This window comes from Mastigoproctus giganteus, chromosome 11, assembly GCF_048544385.1.
Source record: "Mastigoproctus giganteus isolate SK-2022 chromosome 11, ASM4854438v1, whole genome shotgun sequence".
Classification (NCBI taxonomy): domain Eukaryota; kingdom Metazoa; phylum Arthropoda; class Arachnida; order Uropygi; family Thelyphonidae; genus Mastigoproctus; species Mastigoproctus giganteus.
Window position 1 is genome coordinate 178485517 of NC_143585.1, and position 14509 is coordinate 178500025.

General features: G+C 39.2%; 1 protein-coding gene across 5 annotated transcripts in view; it reads right to left on the bottom strand.

Annotated features, from left to right (window-relative positions):
* LOC150078597 (agrin-like) overlaps positions 1 to 14509 on the bottom strand; it is a 294793-nt gene that overhangs the window by 72068 nt on the left and 208216 nt on the right. For all 5 annotated transcript variants that reach the window (XM_090385000.1, XM_090384999.1, XM_090385001.1 and 2 more), the window contains 3 exons: positions 11879 to 11986; positions 6889 to 7023; positions 1571 to 1826 (listed from right to left, as the gene is read on the bottom strand). In XM_090385000.1, coding sequence (XP_090241126.1) covers positions 1571 to 1826; positions 6889 to 7023; positions 11879 to 11986 — 499 coding nt within the window. The remainder of the gene's footprint in view (positions 1 to 1570; positions 1827 to 6888; positions 7024 to 11878; positions 11987 to 14509) is intronic.

A 14509-nucleotide genomic window follows, 5' to 3' on the forward strand; every position in this document is an offset into this window, starting at 1 on the left:
TATAACGGGGAGAAGATGGCCAAGTATTAAAATTAAAAAGGTTCTTGTCCACTGTAGAAAGCAGCAGTTCTTGTCCACTGTAGTGGACAAGAACTGCTGTCTTCTTACGGCATTGCAATTTGGCCAATAAAGGTCTTGTCCATTATAGTGGACAAGAACTTTATTGACTGCCGAAGCAAACTGAATTCAGGATTCTATTTTAGCCTACTTTCCTGTATAATTGCCTTTTCCTATAATTTCTTATATATAAGAATTGCATGCTTTGTTTTTACCCCATTGTTGGTGGGCGTCATGGCATTTGCAGCTGAGAATTATCAGCCACCGTCAACTAGAACTTGGTGTTCCTTACGGAATGAACCCATATTTTGAGCTGACGAGTGGGCCCCGTTATTTAGAACGGGGCGTTTCATTTCTACTCTAACGTGGCAAAGATACGTGTGATTAGGATTTGTTTTTCTGTACAACGCAACCCTCACATTTGAAAGATTTGAAACGGCCAATGCAGAAATGGACCGAAGTCCTTCGAGAAATGGGGCAGATACTTTTAAGAGGCTCCAAGTCTGATTTCATTTTACTCGCTCTACCATCGCATGGATGAGGTACTCTGAGCTTTTGCTATAATATCGTGCCTTACAAACAGTAAGGCACGATATTATAGCATCCTAGAATGAGTGCACGATGTTTAAAACACAAACAAAATAAATTTGAATTTATTTTCCAAAAATTATTTAAATTTGTAAATACTTATTTAAATAAATTTCAAATTCCATTCGTCCATGAAGCTACATCGGTTATCACTGGCACTGGGTGGGTGGTTATTGAGAGGCTAGTCTCTATCTGAAATTGCCAGAACTTTAAAAAAAAGTTAGATGCGTCAAGAATAGCAATTTCAAGATTATAGAAATAATGCAGAGGACAAGAAGATCTATGGAAAATACAAGATCGGCCAAGAATTAAGACATCCTAGAATGAGTGCTTTTCGTCCTAAGACCGAGACACCGAAAATGACAGCAGGCAGCTCTTATTATAAGATTCCATTGAGTTCCATCGAGTACGTGTTTTTCATGATATCTCGGATTTTATGGTTGTAACTTGTCCATACGAGTATTACTAGATGGCGAATGATACTGTTTAAGTGTTATATTAAGTTAATATGCTTTAGATGGCCAGGGAGGATGAAAATTTTTCTGTTAGGTTAGAATTAAGGTCCTTCAGAGCCACCCAAATTTTGAACCAGAATTTCCTACTTCCAGAAATACATTACAACTGGATAGCAGTTGTAATGTATTGCATGATTCCAGACTCACTACTTGTTTCTTTTTCTGTTAAGAAACAAGCTTAACGAAAAAAGCAGCCAACAACTGAAATGTGCAGCAGGAGAATCAGTCCAGAATTTTTCTAAGAGATAGTTCCATTAGAGATCATGAAGATTCGTTGAAAATCATGGCTAGCTTGTTTTAGATGGAAAGGCATGTTTTTAAAATCTGGTAAATAATTATCTTTTCACCTCCAAATTAATTAGAAACATTTTCAAAGAAAAAGTATAGTTCTTTATAGGAATTTTTCTCACGTTATATTGGCAAGTCCACTTCCCAGATCGAATCTGAATTCCACATAACCATTAGCGAGGTTTATGGAGAGGAAATCTCCACGACCTGTGGACGCTTGACCGTTGTAGAGAACCATCCCATCCGGAGACCTCGTCAGAAACCACACCTCGATAGTAAAAGTTTGACCGACGTTCGCCAGCGTCGTAAGTTCCAGGAATGTCTCTCCGTCAAAGTCGGGGATGTAGACTTCATCTACAGCGACAGGCATTGTCGGCCCTGAAAAGGAGAATAATGCGGCACGAGATTAAAATCCAAATAATCACTCTTAGATCTGAAATAATAACTGCAAATGTACATCATTAAAATAAATAAATATTCATTTATTGCATATACAGCAAGCCAATCAGAGCACTAGGCCAGGGGCATAAATTCAGTACAAAGGAGACAAATATAAAACCAAATACCGTACTTAGAATATTCTATATATACATTAACAACGCATATGAATTATAATCATCAAAAATATAGATTGCAGAACATCACATTTGGCTCTCGGGTGTAGTTACTGGGTTGCAGGCAGGCAGCTGTTTGTATTTCTCATAATTTGTTTGGAAATGAGACTCCTGTAGGCTTGGGAGTTGAGCAACCTCTTACAATCAATGTTGTGATAATTTATGAGGTGAAGGGATGCATTGGGGAACATCCTGTCCATTTGTTTTAGTCTGGAGAGTTTGGATTTGAATTGTTATTGGTGTCTTGAATTTTCTCTGTTGGGGGCATCTGTTATGTTCGCTAAGTTTGGTGAATCGCTTGCAGAGGGAATTAACTTTGCAAGAAGCACGATTCCAGACTCACTGCTGTGTTCCAGAGGCTTTGTTTTTAAGTTTTCATAAAGCTGTTACAGTAGTATATTTTAATATAAATATACCATTTAATATGAAATATTAAAAAAAAAAAACCCGAAACGAACGTAAAAATGAAATGTGCGATGAAGGCGATGAGGATTCAAGACGACTACATAAGCACGCAATCCCTCGTCATCGCCAGATCCCTTGTGTGCTGACCACCTTTGCAGTTGTAGAAGGAACCAGGAATGGCTTAGCAGCAGCGAAATCGTTGGATTTCAGGAAGTCACTTTTACTGCACGAAATTGAACTGCTGTGTGAATCCGGTAACTTTTAAATATCTTTTAGAGGGAAAAAAATACTGTACAAGAAACGTCAAAGATTGTGCAGTGTCATTATTTTGCTTCTTTCTTTCCTTTTTTTTCAGGCATTCATTCAGTTTGTATTTGCCGTTGTTGTTCTGGCGATGTTTTCTGGTGCAAGGGCTACTTAGGCCATATTGTGTCTCCCAAATCAATCGATTTTCTATATAAAAACTGCTTGAGCAGCAGTCAGAAACGGTCATACATTTTTATTCTGAAAGTGTTGCAAAAACTAGGTAAAGAAAAAACGAGCCCCAAGAACTTTCGACCAATATCGCTGTTACCTAACGATAACGTGGGCAACGTTGTTCGAGAGATTGATTTTCCAGCGATTAAGTGACTTCATGAATTTACACCACACTGAGATGCCGTTTCAATATGATTTTAGAAAATCCAAATGTACTGAGGACGCGATTAATGATTTGGTGCTTTACGTTAAAAATGCAGACAGTAAATATGTTCTTGCTCCGTTCATCGACTTTGCTGGAGCTTTTCATTGGCACGAGAGCAGTCTTTACTCGTTAAGACAGTTCCATTGTTCCAGGATGCTCCTAACAAATCCCTAAACCACCAACAACCATCGTTCCATTGGGTTGTAATACGCTATTTAACTTCAAGGCAGATAATTGTAAGGGCGCAGCATTTAACTTACAGGAAATTAGTGTCTAGGGGATGCCCACTGGGATCTGTGTTGGGTCCCCTATTTTGGAATTTGGTTCTGAACCAATGGCTTCAATTGAGAGAAACACTTTGCCATAAAATAGCATTTGCGGATGACCTGCTTATGTGTGCATGGTAACTCAAGAAGGGATATTGAAGAGAAGGCTGAAATGGTTCCTTAGAGTTTAATATCATTCTGAAACTGTTAATTTATTGTAAATAAATTGTTTTTTTTCTTCTGAAACTGTTAATTTATTGTAAATAAATTAACAGTTTCAGAAGAAAAAAAAACAGGTATGATATCAATCGACCATCAAAATTTTTGTTAAATTGTAAGCAAATGAAATTTGTTACCCAAACTAAGTATTTTGATGTTTTATTAGATGCTAGATTAACTTTTGTTGCTTATTTAATGAATAAAATTAAGCGTTTCAGTGCAGCAGTAATACGGATTTGCAGAGCAGAATGGGGGTTAAGTAGATCAGTTTTAAATCTTTATTATATTTCTGCCAATAGGACTTATGTGTCATCAGTGTTGGTAACTTGTGTGAATAAAATTAAGTTAAAACCCAAGTTAAATTCTGCGCAAAGAACAGCGCTGTTGGCAATTCAGAGGGTTTGCAGAACTGTCAGCAAATGTCCTGCAGGTATTAGCGGGCCACATCCGTTAGATCTTTTTATAATATATGGAGCTTTCTGTTACCATATTAGGAAGCGTAATAATTTCACGTGTTTAAATTATCTTAACGTTGACCCGAATGTTGAAAAGAAAAGAATATGTGCTAAGTTAATGGAAATCTGTCATGCCAGATGGACTGATAGTATTACTGCGGTCACCAGACATTTTATTCCAAATGTTTCTTTTGCACGTTTTAAACTGAATAAGTGTTTTTTTCCCTAGTATGGAGACTTCTTTTTGTTAACAGGGCAGGGTTCTTTGAATAGTAAATTATATTATTTTGGCTTAAAAGTCAAACCCTTACTGTGTTTGTGGTGTTGAAGAAACTGGTGCCATCTATCATATGATTTTTTGTTGTATGAGAACTACAGAACTGAATTAAAGAATTAGTGATTTGAGATATGGAAATGAAAATAACTACTTGTCACATTATAATAAGTTTGTTGCTTTTCAGAGGTTTGCTATTTCTGTATTTCTAGAAAGAAGACAGTTATCAGCCTGGATATTTGTAAACTAATAACTGTTCACTATATATAGAATTTTTTTCTCTTTCCCCCCATCCTATTCTTGTCCTGTTTTTTTTTTTTTTTTTTTTGTTTGCTGGCACTGGAAATTAACCTAGTGCGGGATAAATTGCCAGGATGAGATTTGGGTAGGGAGTAGAGGGTTTTTTTATTATTATTATTAATATATATGTATATATTTAATTTATTTTATTTATTTATTATTTTTTTATTATTTATTGTCATTTATATATATTTATTATTATTATTTATTTATTTATTTTTTGCTGGCTCCAAGGCTTGGGCAACTTGGGGCCAGAATTACTGACACCTTCTGGTATAGCATTTGTACCGCGGCAATTTTATGCAGTCAGCACAGATAGCAGAGCAGAGTAGAGTAGAGTAGAGTAGGCCCGGGCTCAGCACCACGTTCGTAAGGAGCGGCATCGGGTAGCCTAGGTGATGACTGCTCCCTGGTGGCTGGGTGTCCTGTGTATAACATAAACTCACACTTAGGTTCCAAAAACCTAACACTGTTTATTTTTATTTTTTTCTTTTCCAGGCTTGTTTATGTATAATAAAGTTAGTGATGTTAGGTGGATTTGGACAAATGTCGGGGGCCACCAAAGACTATAATAATAATAATAAAATGAATAAATACATTTTTATATGTTTTGAATAGAAAAAGAATGGAGAGAGAGAGAGAGAGAGAGAGAGAGATTTGCTTCTTTACCTATGATGCTATTGAGAGACAGAGGTTGTTGCAGATCTGAAATGAAATTAAAAGCCATTCGTCGGGCGTTGTTAAACAAGCCACATTCAACGAGTATATGTTTTACTGTAAGATGTTGCGAGCAGTGAGCACACTGAGGAGGATCATTCCCTGTAACAGATATAGATGTGAGGTGAGTGTCACCTATTCGGATTCTGGCTAAGATTATTACTACTTCTTTTCTATTTTTACGAAGGCTAGAAGTCCATAATTGTGGTTCGGGTTTTATTTGAAATAGATTATTATTTGTTTGCATTTTCCACAGAAGTGTCCATTGTTCCATAGATGTTATTCGCATATTATGTTTATAATCAGGATAAGGGACTAAATCATTAGTTGAGGATATGTTGGAAGGGTGCTTTGCAGCAACATCTGCTGATTCATTTCCTGGAATACCACTGTAGCCAGGGATCCAAGAAAGATAACAGTTTGTTGATGCTCATGAAGCTGCATCAGCTTATGTCTCGTGAGTTTTAATAAAGGATTGGTGAGGTGAGGAAGTGCCTTTCAAAGCTAAAATAGCACTTTGTGAATCAGTATATATTATGCTTTTATTTATTGACAGCAGTGAGATATTTTTCAGAGCAAGCTTAATGGCATGGATCTCAGCAGTGTAGCTGCTCCATTCGGTTGGAAGTGAAATTGAAACAATTGTATTAGGGATGACAGCAGCTGCACCCACTCGATTGTCAGACTTTGAACCTTCAGTGTAGATCTTGGTTTTGTGTTTGCGCCAGAGCAATACTGCAAAATGATGTCAGTATGCACCGTATTTAAAGACTTTTATGAATTTTTTATGACTTTTATGACTTTTTTTCGGCATTTAGAAAAACAAAATAGTTGGGCCTAGAGGGGAGGGGTGACTTAATTTCCAAGGAAAAATCGAAGCTCATACCGTAATATAGTTAAAATAACACGGGAGAAAAAACGAAGAAAATGGGGACGTTTAATTACTAATAATGAATACCAGAAGAGTGATTGGAAGAAGAACTCATTATTGTATGCGATGGCACATTGCTATACACGGCTACAAGCCAGGGGTTTACATATTGGCTTCCCTGTCCTGTCACATGCCATCAACCCCAGGTAACGCTTCCTCAGACCCAACAACCCGAAAGATGTCACCCGTCGAAAATTCAGTGAACGGCAAGGTTGCCGTGAGCTCGAGAGTCAAGGAGTTTTACGGAAGGGGAATACACGATCCTGTTGTTCCCTTCCGTAATAAGAAGATCGAGGAAAAGTAATGTTTTAACGAAATGTAACCGCTGCCTCTCTGAGCAAATTTAAGTTAATTGAAAAGGAAATAAATTTTGACTGATCAGGAAATGTTACAAAAGTGTGGGGACAACCTGAATTTCGGCGCAGATCTGGAAAAGATTCCGGCGCCGCTGTTTAGAAACGATATCGACTCATCGTGTTCAGTTTTTCTTTCAGAGAGAGGGTGGGGGAGAGAATGGGAAATAAGTATTACGAAAACTGTAATTAAATGTCGCCGCAGCAGTTATTATAATACTTACTGTGCTCGCAAAATTTTCCACTGTGACCTCTCATGCATGTGCACGAGAAACTGTCGGGCGGGAGTGACGTGCACGTGGCACCGTGTGCGCACGGGTGGCTGGCGCACGGATCTAGCGACGTCTGGCATATATTTCCTGAAAACCAACAAAACATTGTGTCAGAGTAACTCATTTTAACAGAAACTGATATCGTAAAGCAATTTCTGCTGCACATAAAATACATTATGAAAACGAGTGTTCTTCAACATTCGTCTGTCGATGAGGTTTTTTGTCGAGTTTTTCATCGACGAACACGTTTCAACAAATATTAACGAAGGGAACTTCGATCCAGGAAAAACTCTTCTGTGGATTTAACTCGATTGTTGACAATCCAACCACATCACGGTGATCTCGCCAGTTTGCAGTAATCATCATTGGCAGCTAATGTCAATATTTGGCGATAAATAATTCATTTTAAATGATTTCCAATCAAAGATTCTTTAGTTTACGAAAGTCACCTTCGAAAACCCAAGGACAAAAGTAAAAATGAAACAAATAAACACCCGCCCGGTGTTAATGGCATGTCTTCGGAACAAATTCCAGGCAAAAAAGTGCGTCACACTTAAGATGTGTGTGAAGCGAATAAACAAAAATATAAAACTATGTAATTAAGCCTGTGATGCTGGCGAGAAGAGAACCATTTTGTTCTTTTTCAAAGCCTAGTTTCGTTTTCGATTGCCATAAAATTTGCGCACGAAGAAAAAACAAGAGAAGTGTATATTTATGCAGTGGAGCAACCCCGAAGGAGCAATATCGAACGCACATACTCTTTCGTGGCTATTTGGTTTTGAAATAAAAAAAAGTGGCCCGTGTGCTAAGCACGCGCGGTAGATGGTTTCATGGGAAACATCCTTCGCGTTTTTTTTTCGGTATTTTGATTTGCATATTGATTACGAAATAAAAGATCTTTCGCATCGTAAATATTTTATTGATCATTCACATATTTCCATAATTTCAGCTGGATGACAAGATACAATGGATTTATAATAGCTAAAGTAAGATACATATACTTGAGATTGCGACGTATCCAAATATTTCTGGAAAAAAACATCGATTGAGGTAACCGACGTTGCAGTTGAAACGACATACGCAGCTGTTGGGGGCACCAAACAATTGAATGTAACGAAAATGCGAGACGAAAAAAGAACTCGCTGAAAAATATTTGTATTGTTGCGGTCGTGACAAATACCAAATACTTGTATTGTTATAATCAAATGCAATTTCCACTGCAGGAAGCATCTGGCGGAAGCTATGGATAACGTCACTTCCGTGACCGATCAGATTTACCCCGTAGATGCCCCGAGGAAGTTTCGCATAAAAAAAAACATAATTAATGCTCAAATATATTTTATTTTTAAAAACAAAATCAAATTAAAATATGGTTAAAGCATAATTTCTATCAGGAAAACACGTACGCATAAAATATAAAAATCTATTCAAAATTAACAGCTGTGTTCTACATAAGAACGTTAATGCACGCATTCAGACATGTTGGGCGAATACGCCTTAACCAACCACTGATCTGCCAACAACCGAAAAATATAATGTCAAATTATACTCATACAGAAAGTGTTGAACCCTTCAAATATGCAAAATTCAAACTGAAAAACAAACAAACAAAACAAAACAAAACAAAAAAAAAAAAAAGATTTTTTACATGAAAATCCCAAACACGAAAGGTATTAGAACCTACAGTACTTAATACCGTGCGTGGGTTGAAAAGATATTTGTTAACATTAACAAATTTTTTAGCATTACACTTGAACATCTGAACTTGAAATTTTTTAGCATTACAAAGCATTACACTTGAACTTCTGTAGATTGTAAATATGCATGAAGGGAGGTTGTTTCAGAAAACGGAATAAGTTGATGGAATAAAACAGGAAGAAGAATAAAATTGGTTCTGTGAGTTTGAAGTTGGACAGTAAGAGGATGCTGACTGGCTGCGGCACGTGTTCAGACTGGTTTTGAAGAGAGAGTGGGAATTAAGGAAGCCAATTCAGAAGGACAGTTCCCATGGAAGTATCTATAGGCAGCAGAAATAGAACGTCTATGAGACAGTGTAGAAACTCTGTTATAGATGAGTCATTAATTAACCTAACTGACCTCTTTTGAATGGAATCGAGAAGCCTGAAAGAGGTTTTAGAGTACCGTCCCAGATTCGAAAACAATATTTCCTAATAGGGCAGATTTGAGATTTATATAGAGTGAGCAGCTGTTTGGAGTGCCTTCAATGCTCTTGTTGATTGGTTTCTTCTTGTGGTACATCGATCTTGGCGAATTACTCAACCTGGATTTGGGTGCGGTCAATGCCCAAGAATTCTCAGACGACCTAATTCTTACCGTCGCTGCTGACACTAGAGCATTCCTCAAAGCCTCAGTCAACCACCATTTCAAACTCTGAAAAACTGGTTGGGCCTTCACATGTTAAAAATCACCCCTGAGAAAACAAAATCTATGATTCTGAAAGCCACATCGCAACTCTGAAGACAACTCAAATCAAATTTGCTATAAAGACCATCACATTGGTTCTTGAATTGACGCACTTAGAAATTATTTTAGATACTGAACTCAACTTTTATCCATATCTTTCCTATATTCAGAGTGAAGCAAGAATCTACTCTGAAATGGTGGCAGGCATGCATAAGCAGGTGTGACTGGGAGCTCAACCAACATTTCCGGTCGTCCTTTACAAGGCCTTATTTCCACCCATTATAATTTACGCAGATGGAGTGTGGGGTTCACAAGAGTTTTCATATTACACAACAAACAGAAACTGGAATCCACCCAACACAGTACTTTGTCCATCACCCGGGCTTGCCATACAGTTAGCTCCACAGTACTCCGGTTCTGGCTGCAGTCCTCCCACTACCCTTAGAGGTCAACTGCTGGGAGTTACACTACCACCTTTCAAGAGGCATACGGACTACCGATTTTGACCATTCCATTGACCTGAGAAATGACATCAAAACAGAGAAGAAGCGTCTTGCCATCAAATAACAGAAATCTGGCAAACCGGGTGGACAGAAACAGACACAGGCAGCATTACTAAAAAATTCCTCCTGCACATATCACAAACGAACCCAAAGCCCTTTTCGGTTTTCCCTCGGACTCCATGCTACGTATGTAATAACCGTCGAAGGCTCAATCAACTATAAACTAGCCTCTATGGGGATCACAGATACTCCACTTTGCATCTGTAATGAACCCGAAGACTCGGCCCACTTAATCTAAACCAGCAGTGCACCATGATTACAGTGATCGATGACGTTCCTCTAGGACAGCATTATCTCTTCCTAGTTGATGAAGCATCTTACCGAGCGTTTGCCAAATTTACTCAAGATTTGTTTACCAAACGGCAAATCCTCCTAGCACAACATCAAAGAAGAAACGATCCATCAACAGACTCAGCACAAATTTAGCCACCGCAGGATACCCAAATAGCTTAAATTTCCTCTTGTGAACAGAAAGACCATGAAAGTCTATCTGTTGATAAGAGAAAATCCGCTGCAACTTGCAACTACGGCTCCCTACTGACTGCACTGGAAAACCAAAAATGCCACCGAGCTTAAAAACTGAGCTGGCACATATTTAACAGGAATATCAAACTGGATATGAGTATCGCCTAACTTGATCGACGATTCTTCATCACTCGGACTTCAGTTTCTTGACTAGAGACAACAAATCTTGACTCGCTAACCTTGGATTCCCCCGGGGGTAGGATGCTGCTAACGCAGTCCTCGATCTGGGATTCTGTGATACAATATCTCTGACGCCGTTTAGCGACCACCCCAGCACCCCTTGCTGCTAGGCTTTCTTCTTCTTCCCTGGGATGCCTTCGTGTAAATCTCCTTGTCTTACTTTCATCCCCGTTCCTTCTGTGCACCCTTGTATTCCCCACATTCTTGTCTCCGTCCAGGAAGCTCTCAGGTGACCCTGGCGGAGACCAGCTAGAGAAAAATGGGCACGCTATAAGCCAGCCTGCCCTGGGATCTTCCCAGGGGCCCTGCGGCCAAAAGCCAGAGCAGAGCAACGCACATCATCTTTCAGACTGTTACAGTGGTACTGCCTTTCTTCACACGAGTGTAGCTGTAGCGAGTTGAGGGAAACCCCTGCTGAGTCCAAGCACTGAAGAATCGTCGAATCTGCGGGAACAACTTGCGGATTAAAACAACGAAACGAACATTACTCCGTAATTAGCGGTTCTGTGGGGGACCGCTCACAGAAACGTTCTGTTAATCCGTAATTGTCTGATCAAATTACGTAGAAGTGCTAGACCGAGTTTATATTGGAAACATTAGTTCCATCAGAGGCAAATAACACGGTGGCATCTGTGTGGCAACAGTAGTGGTACCATCGCGTGAGATTCGCAGCTGCGAAATTGCATTAAAACATTATTATAATATTTGTTAGGCTAATAACGTTTTAGGGCAGAAAGTGTTAATCTACGAAATTTTATTTTATGAAAATTATTTTGCCAGGAACAATGGCCTACAATAACGTTTATTTTATATAGTAATAGTATAATATTTATTTTGAGAAAAAGCTAAGGTCACCACCTTTACTTTTTCTCGACTGAAGGAGACGTTTATTTCGAGGAAGGATAATTAGAAAAGTTTGTTTTAGGCCCGATTCAAAAGGTTCCCACGTGGTCTTGAGCGAGTGAAAAGTTGGAGAGAGGTTTGAGAAAATAACCAGAAAAACCAAGAAGACAAAGCGAGTGAAGGTGACATCGGATACATATTTGTTATTTGCTATTCATTTTATTTATTTTTAAGTTTTAATGATTCTTCCTTGTAATTCTATCAATACTAAGAACAAGTACAGTTTTATTCTTTCTAAAATTAATTTTAAATTCGAGCAGGGAAACAGGAGGGTGAGTCGATGTTCATTTACTCGCAACAGCGCGCAATAACTGCTTAAAAGGAAGCAAGAAAAAGAGCAGTTTTACCTGTGTAACCGTGCGCGCACACGCACTTGAAATTCTCCCCTTGCGCTGGAATGCAGGTGCCGCCATTCTGGCAGGGAAGACTGTTACAGGGGCGCCCTCTACATTCTCCTGCAATAAATGCGAGCGGACACGTTTTATATAAAGTCAAATAACAGTAAGATAAAACTAGAACGAAGAAGTTACATACATACAAAGTTTCCCAAAAGTCAGGGGACACTTCAGCTACCACTCGCAATTTATTCAGAAAATTAAAATCATCTTTGGGCGTACCAACTGCTGCATCAATGCATCCTGGAAGGCTTTCTACTAAATTCTAGTAGAAAGGCACTGCAACTCCTTTGAAGCCTTCCTGAGTTCCTTACCGCGGTCTCTGATCTGGATTTCCAATTCGCTATAAAAATGCTTCTGAATACCAATCGGCATTCAGCAATACCAATATTCGGCAATACAATACCAACTGAATACCAAAAACAGGTACCAAAAATGCTGGTGGATCCAATGCCATACCAATCGGGGGTGCATTTATTATCAAAGGCTGCAGCTCCTCCTGAAAATTCGTGCAGCGAATTTTCAAGAGGAGCTGGAGAACCACGAGCTCCGAGGTTGCAGTGGCTACAGTTCTGCACGTGCATGAGATCGTCGTCTCTCATGGTGGGGTGGAGGTAACCAGGGATGCGTAAAATACAAATGGTCGGCATTTCACGCCTAGGTTGTGGGTTCAAAGTCGCCTCTGGATTACGACTTCTGCAGGATTACCGCCAACTGTCCACTTCGAAAACCTTTGATCCTTCGAGCGACAGCGCACGTTTCAAATGAATTCCGGCCTCATCTCCAATCCTGTTCATATTTCGTGATTGCAAAATTTTCTGCAATCGGAGGGGTGTCCCGTGACTTCGGTAGGAAAATATATACAAGTATTTTTTATTATTATTTTTTTCCCTGTAATATGTTTACAAATACAAGAAATTTTGGACCAACCGTTCTGACGCCCACAAAACAACATTAACGTTCATAAAAAATCTCGCGTTTCCAGCACTATCGTTCATTTCGTTTCAATTTGTTTCAAAAATAAAAATCCTCGCAGTGAAATGAGACTCAAGGCTATAAAGTACCGTTCGATTTAAGAATTTACCCGCACTAAATAAACGATTAACAAGTTTACCAAAATAGAAATATCTTCATTACAGCTAAGCGCGCAATCTCGCCAAGAATTCAACTTCCACCCGTTGAAGTGGCTCGAATTCTTGGCGCATCAGAACGAGTAATAAATGCAGTTCTTACTCGTTCTGCTCGAAGACGTTTTTCTACCAGTTATCTTTCCACCTTTACTCTATGCTGCTGAAATTTGGGCGTCAGCGGCACCGTCAATAAAGAAACCACTCTTTGCCACAGAATTCTGGCTCCTAAAGTGGGCCAACAGGAAGCACAACCTTCCAGCTCTGATTCGTACCACACAGCTTGCCAACTCTCTCGGAATTCCACGGATTCCCACCTTAATCGATGACCAACGCCTCCTAGCAACAGTCAAGATGATAACAGGCATAATCGCAACACCTTCATTCTGGGATACCTGTGGCTGGAGGATCCCCCCTGCTGCCCTTAGGGCCAATCCCGAGCTCTACTCGCATTCAGCACGACTCCATCTCTCAGACAGGTTCCTTCCTCAGCAGATGCTCAAGCAAACCCAGGCACTGGACGCCGACCTGAACAAATTCGCTGCTGACCGGACTTACCGGAAAAAAATTATGACGAGTAGGACTAATCAGCAATGAGTGATGTATACCTTGCACCTGTTCCTGTCTGATTGAGCTGGTGCTCTTATCTCGATGTTAAGCCAGCTCAATCAGATTTAACTCTCGTAAGGAGTTCTCTCCTTTGTATTATAATATGTTTTTTTTGTAAAATTACCTTTTTGTAAATAATTGTTCAATTTTCCCAAGTTTGGGAAACTGTAAGCCCCTGGCTTTATGGCCGTGAAGGGTAATAAAAGATTATCTCTCTCTCTCTCTCTCTCTGAGAATGCCACGCGGTAAAATCTCGTTTTGTATTGAAAGCTCGAAAAGTTTCATTAAATTAAGTTAAATCCCCATATGCGGAACCAAGTGGTGAAGGAATTAAGCAACCGATGAAGAGGCCCTGCCAAAGGGTTCTTTACAATTCGGGAGGTTCAGATTTAGACCCATCTGAACCGCAGATATCCTAATTAAGAGCCAAATCCTCAAAACATAAACGCAATCGTCGAATTCACAGAAGCTGAATTACGACTCGAATGGAAACCGCATTTCTCAAATCGGTTTCTGTTTGACACCCGCACGACAAAACCAATCATTGGCGCTGCATCAGTACGTTAACCTTAATTCGCAAAGAATAATTAAAGAGAAGAATTTAATACTTTCCAGCGGAATCTTTTTTCTTCATTCATTCATTTTACTTTCAATCTCTGAGGAAAAAAAAATTAACTTCTGTCCTGATATTCAGCGACATAAACAAGAAAGTAAGATCCCTGTTAAGGAGTCTCATTTCGAGTTCCAAAACCTTCAGCTTATCCGCGTGGGTTTTAAATTTCGACACATCGTTTCGTGTTTCGGATCACCACGAAAACTTCATTAGGGTTGTCGATGCTATTTAATT